Raw genomic sequence first — 14,408 nt, forward strand, 5'->3', positions numbered from 1 at the left:
TATGGCCATAGTACGTAATGTAAATAATTGTAAATAGTGTAAGACCATGGTCCTTTTTGTTTTTAAATGTGTATTTGATTTTTTTTGTATTTAGTATTTGATAGCATTTGATTTGTTCAAGTTACTTTTTGCATTTATTGTTCATGTTGTTTGATATTGTAATGTAATGTTTATGCCATAGTTGTAAGTTTAGCGTCCTGTCCAGAGATTGTACTGCCCGGGACGTGCAGTCCTTGTGAAGGGGGCTGTGTTACGAATTTGGTATTTAAAAAGCTAATGTTAGTTCAATTATAAATTAAATGGTTTTATTTCTCGCGCAGTGCAGCGCATGACGAATATTAAAAGAAAGGAAAGCCGGAAAATTGAAAATACAAGAGTGCGTGCATTAAATAAATAAATAACTCTTTTTCATTTCAAGAAAGTACTGGAAAATTCTAGCGCGTGATTTTAAAATGTTATAAAAGGAGGAAAACATCTCAGTTTGTAGTAGTTGCTTAGTTTGTTGTTGTTTAGAAAACTGCTCTTGTTAATTGTAGCGAATTCGCAGATTAGCGTTCTTTAGCTGTTTTGAATTACGTTCTATTGGATATTTGAGTAGTTAAACGTTAACTACTGTGAGATATTGTAATACTGTTTGAGAAAATTTAAGCATTTTTGTTGTGATAATAAATTTTTGTTCATTTTTCATTGGATTTGTGCATTCATTTCATAACGAACCCGTACGCATGCAACAATATTTATTTGTTTACTTTATTAAACATTTCTTTCTGTGTAAGTTGTTTAAGTTGCTTCCACCAAAAATTCAAAAATTTCCTTTTTTTTTTTTTTCTTGTGTCATATAAGTTGACTTTCCATTGCTATACTCCTCGCACAATTTTGAGATGGATATGCCTTTATCCATTTTTTGCAGCAATTACACATTTTGTTTAGTAGACATCGAAACATGGTTTCGCCTTGTAGATCTTTTGGCAGCTCCAGAATTGGAAACTCTTTTCGACATAATCAAAAGTTCAAGCTTAGTTTTTATAAAATAACAGTCTGCAATAACAGTCCATTATAATAACAGTCTGTAAAAAATAATAAGCTGGATCAAATTAGAAGATCAGGGAGCAGCGCAGTGCTAACTGAAATGCCTTAGAATCAGTAAAGATAATTTTAGCCTAGCTTAATAGCGTCCATTATACATTATTGGCTGTGTATCACAAGATTGGTGATGAAAGCCAAGTTGTTTCGCTAAATTTTGTCTTGCACGTATTGCGTACTGAATTAAGCCTGAATTATATTAGTTTATTATTTACTGTACCTACTTTTATTTCTTGCACATGCTTAAAACTAATTTGAGTCTTGAATAAATAAACTCCCACATATATTTAAGGCTTTATCTAGGGCTGGCGCTAGATACCGCCTGGTGCAGTCTTTATGGGTCCTAAATTCTGCTACAAAGCACCTTCCTAAATTCTAAATTTTCACCACGCCTAAACTTTGGATCCCAAAGCTTTCCCTAAATCAGTGTTTCTCAACTGGATTTACTCCAAGGACTGGTAAAATATTTTGGTGTGTTCTCTCGGACATGTAAGTTTAATAATTTGACCCATTGGCACAATTTTTTCACATTAAAAAATCATGAAGACAAAAATATCCAACAAATTTGAAAACCGGCAAATATTTCTTGTGGACCGGTGGTTGAGAAACACTGACCTAAATCATAAAAACTTCTCATCCCTTAATTTTGCTGCTCGGTGCTTCCCCAAATTCCAAAAATTTCATCTTCCTTAAATTCTTCTGTCCTGTGCCGATATATTCAGCTGCCACTTCTGGGTTTATGGTGAATAACATATCAGGTATTCTTAATTAAAACAGCACTAAATGTAATCTTTTGGCCTATGAGTTTCATTAACAAAATCTATTTTTAGCATATGAAAAGAAATTTTTGTTGAAATTTTCCTCGTCAACATTTCTTATAGCATTTAAAAATCTATAATCATTGCCAAGTGTAATGTTAGCATAAAAGGTTGCCATACTCTTGTTATTCAGTTCCTAATATAAAAAAAGTTTAGACATCACTGCATGAGTTATTACTGAAGCTGTCATGTATTGATAAATATGCGGTGATGAAAGCAAAATATAATAAATAATGACTCGCCAGGTCGGCATCAGGGATATAAAATAGGTGAATGTTTCGGTTTGAGATTTATGCCAAGCAGATACTTGGCTATGGAACCCAATTATTAATCTCGCAAATTTATGCTTACATAATTGTTTTTCCATAACAAGGTATTTTATTTAGTGCATAAGTGAAATTAAGAATCAGAATTTTTAAGTAAAAATCTCCACATATTTTATTATGAAAGGAAAAATCAAATGCGCATGCATAAAGCATACCAAAAAAATTTTTTTTCTGTTGCTTTGAGGTCCGGATTTTAGATCATTCCGGATAATGGACGTCCGGATTTTGAGCTGTATAAGGATTTTTGACAAATAAATTCAATTGTGATAGCTGTTTCATGATCGAAGCCAAAACAATTGTTTAGCCTATGTAAAGGAATGCTCTATCAGCATTAACGCTAGAGCATCTGTCACCTTTTTTACCAGTTTTGCTAACAGCACTGCACAATTCTTAAAGTGTGGAAGAGTTATTTTCTTTTGCAGGAGCGATTCTTAATTTGGGGCTTGCTTTAATTTCTCCCTTGCCGTTCAAGCAACTGAAATAAATAATGGCTCCATATGCTTCCTTTGTGGCTCTGGGAAAGCCATGGAGATCATGGATGCAAATCATGGTATTTTAATCTTCTTAAGTTCCAACAAATTTCTACAAAAAATTTCCCATTTCTTTTCTATTCTTGATATGGCAGTTCCTTATTCTGATTGACTCTATATATTATAGAAATATATAGAGAAAAAGTATTAAAACAAGCCAAAAAATATATTAACCTTTAACATTCCATTGGCTCTGGTACGGAGATATTGCTCATTTGTGTTGTAACTCCTGTGGAGTCGAATGTTTTTAATATGATCATGCTTAAAATTTTTACCATGGTTATGCTTAAGATCACATGATTATGATTGTGGGTGTTGGCAGTTGTTATGAGTCTTATCTTCTTGTCCATCCAGAAAATTTTAGTCAGTCAGCTCATAGGAGATTTTCGTCTGGATAGAGCCAGAGTTTTTACATCAACTTCTGAGACAAGATTAAATAGGAAACTGCATATAATCAGGAAAGGTGGAAAGAGGGACTGTGTTGTGTGTTCAAAAAGGAAACAAAAGGATGGCAGATATCAACTAACAAGTACTTTGACACTTGCCCAAATATACCGAAAATGTACATAGGGGATTACTTTCAAAGATATCGCATGATGGTGAATTACAAAATTTATAATTTATGTTTCACTTGCAGAAGAATATGCACATTTATAAAATCAAACTGAAAACATTCAGAACCATTTGTCATTCTTTCTGCACAAAAAGACCTTTCTTTCTCAGATGTTCCTCTGCAAAAATGTGCCCAGTTGCTGGTAGTCAGTAGAACAAAAATGTACAGAGTGCTAAAAGTGAAAAAAAAAAATTTTTTTTAAGTTACAAAAGAAATTACATAAAAATATCACAACATTTGAATATTTTAAATTTATTTCTTATTTTATAGTAAAATTTTTATAATAATAAGAAGCTGCTTGGGATCATTGAACCAATAGTCATCATTGTAATAATGAGCAACAGAATTTTTTGTATGTAATGTATGTTTTTTAATTTGTAGTAGTTGACACAGTGGCTGCCAAAATGATGGGGACAAGACCACGGTTTCGAAAGAGAGATAAAGTGATGTTTTATGGAAGAAAAATGTTAAGAAAGGTGACATTATTTTATGCTGCTATTTTATATTTTATTTACTTCATTTTAAGTATAAAATTCTGTTATGATTAAGTTTTAATAAATGGATTTAAATATAATTGCACTTGATATATTTTTTACGTAAATACTAAAAGGATCAAACATGAAATTCAGACCTGATTTTTAGAATTTCCGATTTCTTTACTTTTTTCCATCTCTTTTAACAAATTTTTAAAAATTTAATAGACCTTATGTCATAAATTTTATTTATTTTCTGATTATTCTTATCTCCACAAAAAGTCAGTAACTCATTAATGATTTTGTAAATAGATGAAAAACATTTTTTTAGCTATCTTTATGGTTTATGATAACTACTGTATTCATAAATGATAATAAAAAGAAAAATTTTACAAAAAAGCAAAACTGTTACGAGAAAAGCAAACAAATTCTTTATGACCGATATTTACATTTAAGTAGCTGGTGGATAACTGTTCAAGTGTAGTTTTCAAAATTTTTTCAGAACGCCTTTTTCTTTTGATAGCTGAATTATTCATACATGTGATATGCATGCATACATGAGTTGGCTGTTGCACGAAAATATGCCAAAAATACTGAAAATCTACCAAATATTGGAACGGAGGATATGGATAATTGGGAAGTACCAAATTTAATTCTGCAGCAAAATTTGGAAATATTTCATTAATTTATTTTGTGTATGTTTCTTTTTACATATCTTTCAGTTTTTTGGATTAAGATGGTTTGGGAAGAGAAATACAGTTAATTAAAATGCTAAAAGTCGACAAATATAAAAATTCTGAGAATTCCATTTCATGTATTCCTTATATGTAACTATATATATAAGTAAACATATATAAATACACACAAAATTGTGGGGGGAGGAAGAGATAAAATGTCTATATAAAAAATGAATTTTAAGATATAATCATCTCTAGTTTAAAAATTATTTGTCATGTGTGAATTGTCAGTAATTTTAAGAGATGAAGCATAAATGAGTGCTGAGTGCATAATAAATGCATTGCAAATAAAATTGAGCAAAATCTGCAAGATAAATCAGGGTTTATTTTGTTAATGCTTTTAATAGAAGCAAATAAGTTGCCTTTATTATCCGGAAAATTCATGTTTGATATATTTTTTCTTTTAAAATATGATAATTAAGTTATATACATTGTATATAATAACGTTTATTTATTGATTTTATATATAAGGGTTGAATATCAAAACAAATATATATTTATGGCAATGTTCTAGGTTCAACTGCTTTCTGGTCAAGCTTCAGGTAGACCTAGGATAAAAAAGCGACAGATTGTCCTAAGATTAGCCAAAAAGTGAGACTTTAAAATTGTTTATCATATATATGGTTTTAAAATTCAGTTTCTTTTATTAATGTATTAACAAAGAGAATTTGCACATTTTCAGTCAAAGCCTAATTAAGAATCTGATTTACTAAAATGTCAGAATATTACAGTTTATTTTCAACTTCAGTGTAATCATGTACAGGATTCAAATTTCATTTCAGTTTTTATCTTTTATCATCAAATTTTTTTAATTTCAAGTATGTTTTATTATTTTTTTTTTCAGTTGAAAATATACATTTCAAGAAAATAAATAATTTTAAATTTCCGTAGTCTTTTTAACATTTTCCAATTCATTTCAGTTTCTTCATTATATAAATTAAACAATAATAGATACTTACTGTTATATAAAGAGCAAATGTTGTTAAAGAATTGCATTTAATAATAGCCAAAGTACTTTGGCTATTAAAAGATGTGGCATCAAATCATGAATCAATGTAGTGTAGTTTACGATGCTCTTGAAAAACACTGTAAAATTATTGAATCAGCACTTCAATCTAAATGTAATATGAATCAACAGGTTCCCAAGGAGGCCAGGCAGGCTTTGGGTGAGTTGAAATCTTCTATTTATAAAAATTTTGAACGTATCAAAGCTGTTAAATTTATGGATGCATGTAAGGAAAGTTTGAAAGATGCCATTTCAAGACCTAGTTATGCTAGTGTGATGGCGCCATCTGATGTTACAAGGATTAATAAAAAATCCTTGATTTCTTCGGATTGTTGTTTAATTGTAGACTCTGAAAACTGCTCTTCTGACGATGTTAAGAAAGTTATTAAACTAAAAATTAATCCATTAGAAGCTAAGTTAGGTGTATATACTTTAAAAAATATTGGAAAAGATAAAGTCTTGGTTAAATGTTTGACAGAAAATGATCGGAATCGACTTCAAGTCGAGATTAATGAAAAGGCTCCGGAAATAAACACGTCCTTACCAAAAAAGAGGAATCCTGTTTTACTTGTAAAATGTGTGCCAAATGAAATACCCAATGAAGATCTTCTGAAAGTAATTTTTGAACAAAATTCCGAAGTTGTTGAATCTGATGAAAACAGAAGTATGTGTAGAGTTCGATTTACTTTAAAAACCTTCCAATTCACGAGGCACGTTGTGATTGAAACGCACCCCATGGTTCGTAAACGTATTCTGAATCAAGCCAGGTTGAAAATTAATTGGAGTATATGTGAAACTGACGATTTTATTATCATCAATAGATGTTTTAAGTGTCTTGGGTACAACCATCGTGCTGATGAATGTCGTGAGCGAACAGCCTGTTTTAACTGTTCTGGAGAACACAAGGCAAGGGATTGTTCGAATAGGAATGCTGTAGCTTGTATAAATTGCATACGTTTCAATCATAAAACAAATAACAGCTATAAAAAAGTGAATGTTAATCACAAGCCCTTTTCAGAATGCTGTCCTAGTCATGAATTTATGAGAAGGAACATTCAATCTCGAATTGATTATGGCTAGATTGGCTAGACGCGTTCTAAAGTGTGTGCAATTAAATCTTCATAAATCCAAATCTGCGACACAACAGCTTATTTTAAATATGGAAGCTGATGATATTGACTGTGCTTTGGTTTAGGAACCTCATTATTACAAGAATTTTCTTCCAGGATATCCTGGCACTTATAGACTTTATTGTGATCCTAATTCTGACAATGTAAAGGCGGCAATCATTATTCGATCACGTGATCTATCAACATTTCTTGATTATAAAAATATGGATTATAATATGGTCACCTTGGATATTACTGTTGGCTCAACTGTGCTCACTCTTTTTTCATACTATTTTGAACCCTCAAGAAACATTGACTTAGACCTTCATAAAATTAGTCAAGTCTTTATGTCCAAAAATCTTAATCGACTGGTTTGGTGTATGGACTCTAATGGCAAATCTGAATTATGGTTTAGTCCCTATTCAGACTCTCGTGGAGATAAACTGAGTGAATTTATTTCTGCCAACAACCTATTTGTTATTAATGAAGATTATGGACCTACGTTTCAGGCAACTCAGGGTTCTAGTTATATTGATGTTACTGCTATTGGTTCAGATCTTCTCCAGGATGTTTCGAGTTGGCGGCTGTCTGAAAAAGAATCCCTTTCTGATCACATGATGATTGAATTTGAATTTTGTCTCTCTACGTTCTTACGAGACACCTCAAATGTTCCTTTTAAAATCTTCAATACAGGGAAAGCAAATTGGGATCGTTTTCGAAAATTTTGTTCTTCTCGCATCACCCGTTTTATTGATATTCTAAACGACTGTACTGACGGTTCTCGCCTAAATACTCTTGTTGAGAATTTTAGTTCTGTTCTTCTCCAGGCATCTCGAATTTCCATACCTGTTAGGAATCATGGTAAGCACAATGTTCCTTGGTGGTCTGCCGAAATTTTTTGTATGAGAAAGAGGCTTAATGCCTCTAGGCATAGATTTCAGCGTTGTAAAAATCCGCCTCTTAGAGAACTTTATAAAAGTAAATATCTTGAATATAGAAAAGTTTATAATCTAAAGCTTGCCGATGCTAAATCTCAGTCTTGGAAAACATTTCTTTCGACCATTGATGTTCACAATGTATGGAAGAAGATTTACACGTATGGAGTTAAAAGAGATTTCATGAAAAAAATTGAAATAACTGGTATTTGTCTTTCCACTGGAGAGACAACCAACTCTTTAGAAGAGACAATTACTGCTGTGCTTCAGAAAGCTTTCCCCTCGGATCTAGAGGAAACTGATGATGATTTGCATAAGGAATACCGTCAAGCTGCGCACATTGTTTATTCTTCTTTTGTAGATTCTATGTTTACTTGTGATGAAGTTAATACAGTTATTTCTATGCTGGAACCAAATAAATAACTTTGGTCCTGACTCTATTTCGAATGAGATTATTAAACAGTTTCATTTAATGTTTCCTCGATTTCTCCATAAACTTTTTAACGTTTGCCTAAATGTTGGCATTTTCCCACGTGTTTGGAAACATGCTCAAGTAATTCTTATTCCTAAAGGAAATGAGTCTAGGATACCTCACCTAGATAAACTTAGATGTATAAGCTTACTTCCTGTTTTGGGTAAGTGCTTGGAAAAACTTTTTATTAACAGAATTTGCTGGTATCTCCGTCATGGAGACCTTCTTTCTGGTAATCAGTATGGTTTTACACCTCAAAAAAGTTCTGAAGACGCTCTTTTACGTTTGAATGAAATTGTTCAGAGAGGAAAAAAGAAAAACTTGCACACTATTTTGGTCTTTTTGGATATTAAAGGCGCCTTCGATTATGCGTGGTGGCCTTGTATTCTCAATCTGCTAAAAAAAGTAGAACTTCCAATGAATATTTTTTCACTTGCTGCTGATTTTTTAAATGATCGGTTGGCCAAATTGCAATTGGGCTCGGCTTTTGTAATCCGTCACCTTGAAAGGGGTTGCCCTCAAGGTTCTGTTTCAGGACCTACGTTTTGGAATATTATTATTAATGATCTCCTATTAAAACTGGAAAATCTTACTTGTTGTGATACTATAGCCTTTGCAGATGATGTTTTGTTTTGCTTCCAGAGTAGGAACCTTTCTACTACTTTTTTACAGGCACAAGAGACTTTAAATTTCGCCTCCAACTGGTCAAAAGGTTTTAAATTAGATTTTAATCCTGATAAAACCAGGGTTATGATTATTGAAAAGCGAAACATCTGTTATGATGCATTTCAGTTATCTCTCGATGGCACCCCTTTGACTGTGGTAAAGCAAATGAAATATCTTGGGGTTTTTCTTGACTGTAAATTTTCTTGGAAACAACACTTAACTTATGTATCAGAGAAATGCGATAGATTACAGCGTGGATTAAGTTGTATTGCACGTAACACATACGGTATTAATTACAACGTTCATTTGCTCATCTATAAACAAGGAATTGCACCCTTTATTATGTATGGCTCTAGAGCCTGGGGTATATCGCTCAAGAAGAAGATAAATTATAGATATTTACGACGCGTTCAAAGACGGATACTTCTGCGGGTCATATGTGGATATCGTACCGTAAGCTATGAGTCTGTTTATGCAATTTCTGGCTTTCCTCCAATTGACATTGCCATTCTTCATTCTATTGCTTATAAGGAAAATATTTCTGCTTCTACTGTCTCTCAGCATGACTGTATTTTACCTCTATCTGATCTCCCTCATCCTTCAGAAAGAAATGCTATTAATTTTATTCAGTTTAGCAATAAAATTGTGGGTGATTCGCCTGTAATTTGCTATACTGATGGCAGCAAAATTGATGGCAAGGTTGGTCTCGCATTTGTTGTCTTCAAAAATGGTCTTGAATTTGAGCACTTTCAATTTAGAATCAGAGATGAATGTACCGTTTTCATAGCTGAACTTTTGTGCATAAACTTCGCCGTCAAATGGGTCTCTAAACAAAATAGTGCTGTTTCAGACTATCTCATTTGTACTGATTCCCTTTCATCCTTGGAGATCTTAAAATGTATTTCTTCTTCTAATAATATCATTATCGAGATTCAAAAAGAATTGAAGAATCTAAAGGATAAAAATATTTCGGCTTCATTTTCATTTGTTCGTGGTCATACAGGTGTTGTTGGGAACGAACGAGCCGATTTCCTTGCTAAGACTGCGACTAAGCGTGAAATTGACACTTTTGTCAATATCCCTAATTCCTTCTATAAGAAGGTCATGTATGAAAGCATTGTGGAGTCGTGGAATCACGAATTCATTAATTCAAATAAAGGGAGTTTAACTAGGAGATATTTCCCTTCTATTAAAATGAGATTGTCATGTCATCATTTCTTTACAAATTACAAATTAACCCAGTTTCTTACTGGACATGGGAATTTTAAAAGTTATTTGAACAGATTTAAGTTGAGTCCTGAGTCTGTCTGTGACTGTGGCCTCGACGGCGAGGAGAATGTAGAACATGTGCTTCTTCTATGTCCTAAATACGAGAGCGAAAGAAAAGTCTTGAAACTGGGACTGAAAAATTTTAATATTAACTGGCCTCCAGAGTTTTACCAATTTATTTCTGAGAGAAGTGCTTTTAACATTTTTTATCAATTCATTGTAAAACTTTGTAATCATCCTTGATTTTATTTCAATTTTCTCTTGTTTATTTTGTATTGTGTTTCATACTTACTTCTGTAAGCCCCATGTGATACTATGTGGTACATGGGGAACTTGTTGAGTTTCTTTTAATAAAAAAAAAAAAAAAAAAAAAAAAAAAAAAATGTAGTGTGGTTAAAATAATAGCATTTTGAAAAGATTGATTTACAAAATTTTTTTATGTTTTCTGTGTGAATTTAATACTGTAAGAAAAGGAACTATAAATAAAACCTAACAGTTTAAAACTCCAACTGTGAACTGTAAAACTATTAGAGGAAGTATATTTTTTATTACAGCAAAAATTATTTCTGAAAGTATTCTTAAGAAATGTAAAAATTTAGCTTTGGGGATAAATATATAAATGTAATTTGAACAGAAGCAAAAAAGAAAATTTAATAGAGCAAATTGTCAAGAATCACTTGAGAAAAGTAATTTTTCAGAAAATTATTTTTTGGCAGCAGATATTAAAGCAGCATTAGATCTTTACAGTGGAATTGAAACTTGAAAGATTAAGCAAAGTGTCTCCCAAATTTCAGTTTCTAAATGGAAAAAAAATTAATGTCATTGAATTTAGGTAAAGCCTACAGCTTAGAACTTAGTACTTAAACATCTAAATAATACAAATGCTGCAGAAATTCAATCAGAAGTATGTCGTTTTCGAAACTGTACTATTTCAATGATTCTGGATGGAAAAGCAGTTACAAGATTAGGTGTTTTTAGAAATAATTCACATATGTAATTTAGTTCAAATTAATTTAAAAATAACATTTATTGGTGTTTTTTAGTGTAAGTAACATTTATTGGTTAGTACACATTTTGATGTTTTTAGAAATAATTCACATATGTAATTTAGTTCAAATTAATTGAAGTAACATTAAGGGTATTTTTAACCTTAATGTTACTCTTGCTAGTAGAGGAAGATGCTTCAGCAAAGCTGACTAAGATCTTCATTTGGTACAGAAATACTTTAAACGTGCCTTTTTTATCTGTAGAACATAAAAAATATAGTAAAGTGAATTTTGAAAAAATCACTGATGATTTTGCTTTTTAAAAACGTCTGTTAAATACAGTAGGGTCCCACAAACTTGACTCCGATATCTCAACATTCTGTATAACTTGACAACAGTTCATGAACTTTTTAAAGCTATCTCTAGGTCAAGCAGAGCAAATAGTTCATACAGTACATACAGAGTGTGAATCAGAAGTTTCAAGACTGGTTTATTTCTGAGTAGGGGAGCGAGTATGGACCGGTTCCACCAGGTGGGGGAAGTAGTGGGGGTCTCAGGGACTGACACTGCGGCAGTTGCCTCCGGAACCCTGAAGAGTGTGCATCACGCGCAGCATGAGTGCGTGTCATTGACCTCGGTCGAAAAGTGGGAGAGGCGAAAATGGAGCAGTACTTAAGGCAACGTTATGCGATTAAGTTTTGCGTACGACTGAACAAAACCGCCACAGAGACTCTCAGTATGATTCAAGAGGCCTTTAAGGAAGAAGCCATGTACCCTGCAATGGTTTTCATGTGGCACAAAACGTTTCAAAGATGGCTGCAGGAATGGTGAAGACGACGACCACTCTGGGAGGGCATCATCAAGCCGAACGAATCAAAATGTGGAGAGAGTGCAGGAACTTTTAAACAATGACCATCGTCTTAGTACTAGATTACTTGCCGATGAATTGGGGCTCAGTCAGAGTATGGAGTGGAGGATTTGATGATGCGAAAAGTGTGTGCCAAAAGTTTTATCAGTGGATGAGAAGAAATGGCACATGACTGTTTGCCAGGAAATGCTCCAGTGATTGAATGTTGATCTGAATCTTCTGGAGAAAGTGGTTACTGGTGCTGAGACCTGGGTCTACGAGTACGATCCTGAGTTGAAGCGTCAAACCTCAGAATGGCACACTGCTTCCTCCCCGAAGCCCAAGAAAGCTTACATGAGCAAGTCGCGCGTGAAGTGCGTGCTGATTGTTCTTTTCTTTATGGTAAAGGAGTGATTCACAAGGAGTTTGTTGCTCATGGACAGACTCGACTTGGCTCCAAGTGACTTTTTCCTCTTTCCCCGAATCAAGACAGACCTAAAAGGGAAGCGATTTGATTCCATCAACGCCATCCAGCAGGCTTCGACGAAAGCCCTTGACACCATGATGCCCGAGGCCTTCCAGAAAGGCTACGAACAGTGGAAGACACGCTGGCAGTGCTGTGTTGATGCTGAAGGATCATATTTTGAAGAATTTTAGTCCGCTGTACTTAAATGTCCAATAAATTTCTAGTTCTGAGCTAAGTCTTGAAACTTTTGAATCACACCCTATGTAATTATTATTTATTTGTATGTCTGTTTGAAGATGTTCTGTTCGAAGATTTGAGTGTTTTTTTCTGTAATTTTTACCGTTTTTGCATTGTGCCATTAATTCTTGGAACTGCCTAACAAATTTCAAGATATGTTATAATACTTGGCAATGCTGTTTGCTTCTTTCGAGGATATGAAGAAAGTCAGGTAACAGCTGGCTCGCATTTCTTTCTATTGTTGCAAAATGTTAGGTGATTTGTCTGAAGTTTGTGACTGCATCTTATTGCAAACTAAATTCACACCAGTTCATTGCGGGTATCATTCCTCAATTCACGGTCAGGTGTAACATATTTTTGGGAACTTTTGATATTCTATGAAGTGAAATAAAAAAATCATTTGAAAACAAAAGAAAACCAACTAACATGACAATGGAAATGAAACTAGATGTCTTAAAGAGACTGGACAAAGAGGAAAGTGTTATAAAAAATAACATGGATTTACATGTTGGACAGTCTACTTTGATAGGGTGGAAAAAGAAGAGGTCCGAAATCGAGTCTTTGTGTGCGAAAAGAGCATGTATAGATATTTTAAAGGAAAGAAAAAGTGTGAAAGATGGTTAATACGAAAATGTGAGTTATGTGCTTTATTTGTGATTCAGGCAACAAAGGGAACAGGGAACACCCATTTCAGGACCAATTTTACAAGAGAAAGCCTTGAACTTTTATGATGAATTTCCAGAAGGAGAGCCTTTATTTATTGCTAGTGCTGGCTGGCTCAACAGATAAAAAAAGTGGTACAACATCAGGTAGTTAAACATTTGTGGGGAAAAACTACCTTCTAACTTAGAAAATGCTACAATATTCAAAGATAACTTCCATAAACTAAATAAAAACGGAAGCATATCTGGAGATCAAATTTATAATTGTGTGAGACTGGTCTGAATTTTCAAATGCTGCCTTCGAAAACACTGGCATACAGGGAAGAAAAATAGGCTCCTGGCTGCAAAAGAAGCAAGGAGAGAGTTAAAGTCTTGACATGCAGCAATGCAACAATCAGCCATAAGCTTAAACTAGTGCTTATAAGCAAATCAAAAAATCCCTGGGCATTTAAAAGTGTACAAAAGTACACTAATGGGACTGAAACCAACTGTAATCTACCTGTTTGGTAGCAGAATCAGTACTTGGATGAATGGAGCAATATTTAATGATTGGTTTCATCAGCAGTTTGTTCCAGCAGTGGAAAAGTTTTTAAAATCAAAAAGTGTACCAAAGAAGACAATTTTCATTCTAGACAATGCACTATCTCATTCTGATGTAGAACAGTTATGAGACGAAGATATAAAAGCCATATTTCTCCCTTCTAAGGTAACTTCAGTGTGTCAGCTGATGGATCAGGGCATTTTGGAGCATTGAAGAAAAACTATAGATGTAAACTGCTTTCCTCTTGTCCTAGCCATGGGAAAAGGGTATGATATGATTGAGAATTTGAAGAAAATAGATAGTGGGATATAAGCTCATTCTTGGAGGGAAATCGAGCAGATAAGCCTCTTCCATTCGTGGAGAAAATTGCTGGACCATTCAGGAAAAAAATTTCATGAAAGCAGAGAGGAGACAGAAAATTGAGAAATAGTTGACGTACTTAAGAAAATTCCCAGCTGCAAAGAAGTTACTGATGGTGATATTGAAGAATGTATGAGACAAGATGAAAATTGTGAAATTTTAGGACATGCAGAAATAGTTGCACTGGTGAAATACAATGCAGATAAAAATGAAGATGAATCAGAAAATTAACAGATTGAGTACAATGGAAAAGTTAAAATGATGACCCATAG

At 33.3% G+C, this 14,408-nt stretch overlaps 1 protein-coding gene across 5 annotated transcripts in view; it reads left to right on the top strand.

Moving 5' to 3' along the window:
* sws (patatin like phospholipase domain containing sws) overlaps positions 1 to 14,408 on the top strand; it is a 149,908-nt gene that overhangs the window by 15,486 nt on the left and 120,014 nt on the right. For all 5 annotated transcript variants that reach the window (XR_015041570.1, XM_085818090.1, XM_085818055.1 and 2 more), the window contains exons 3-4: positions 3,752 to 3,846; positions 5,095 to 5,171. Coding sequence is in view for 4 of the 5 variants with exons in the window: in XM_085818090.1 (XP_085674216.1) it covers positions 3,752 to 3,846; positions 5,095 to 5,171 (172 nt within the window). In the remaining variant the exon portion in view is untranslated. The remainder of the gene's footprint in view (positions 1 to 3,751; positions 3,847 to 5,094; positions 5,172 to 14,408) is intronic.

Source organism: Stegodyphus dumicola, chromosome 1, assembly GCF_044657685.1.
Source record: "Stegodyphus dumicola isolate Sdum_Otavi_A_Nest chromosome 1, ASM4465768v1".
NCBI lineage: Eukaryota > Metazoa > Arthropoda > Arachnida > Araneae > Eresidae > Stegodyphus > Stegodyphus dumicola.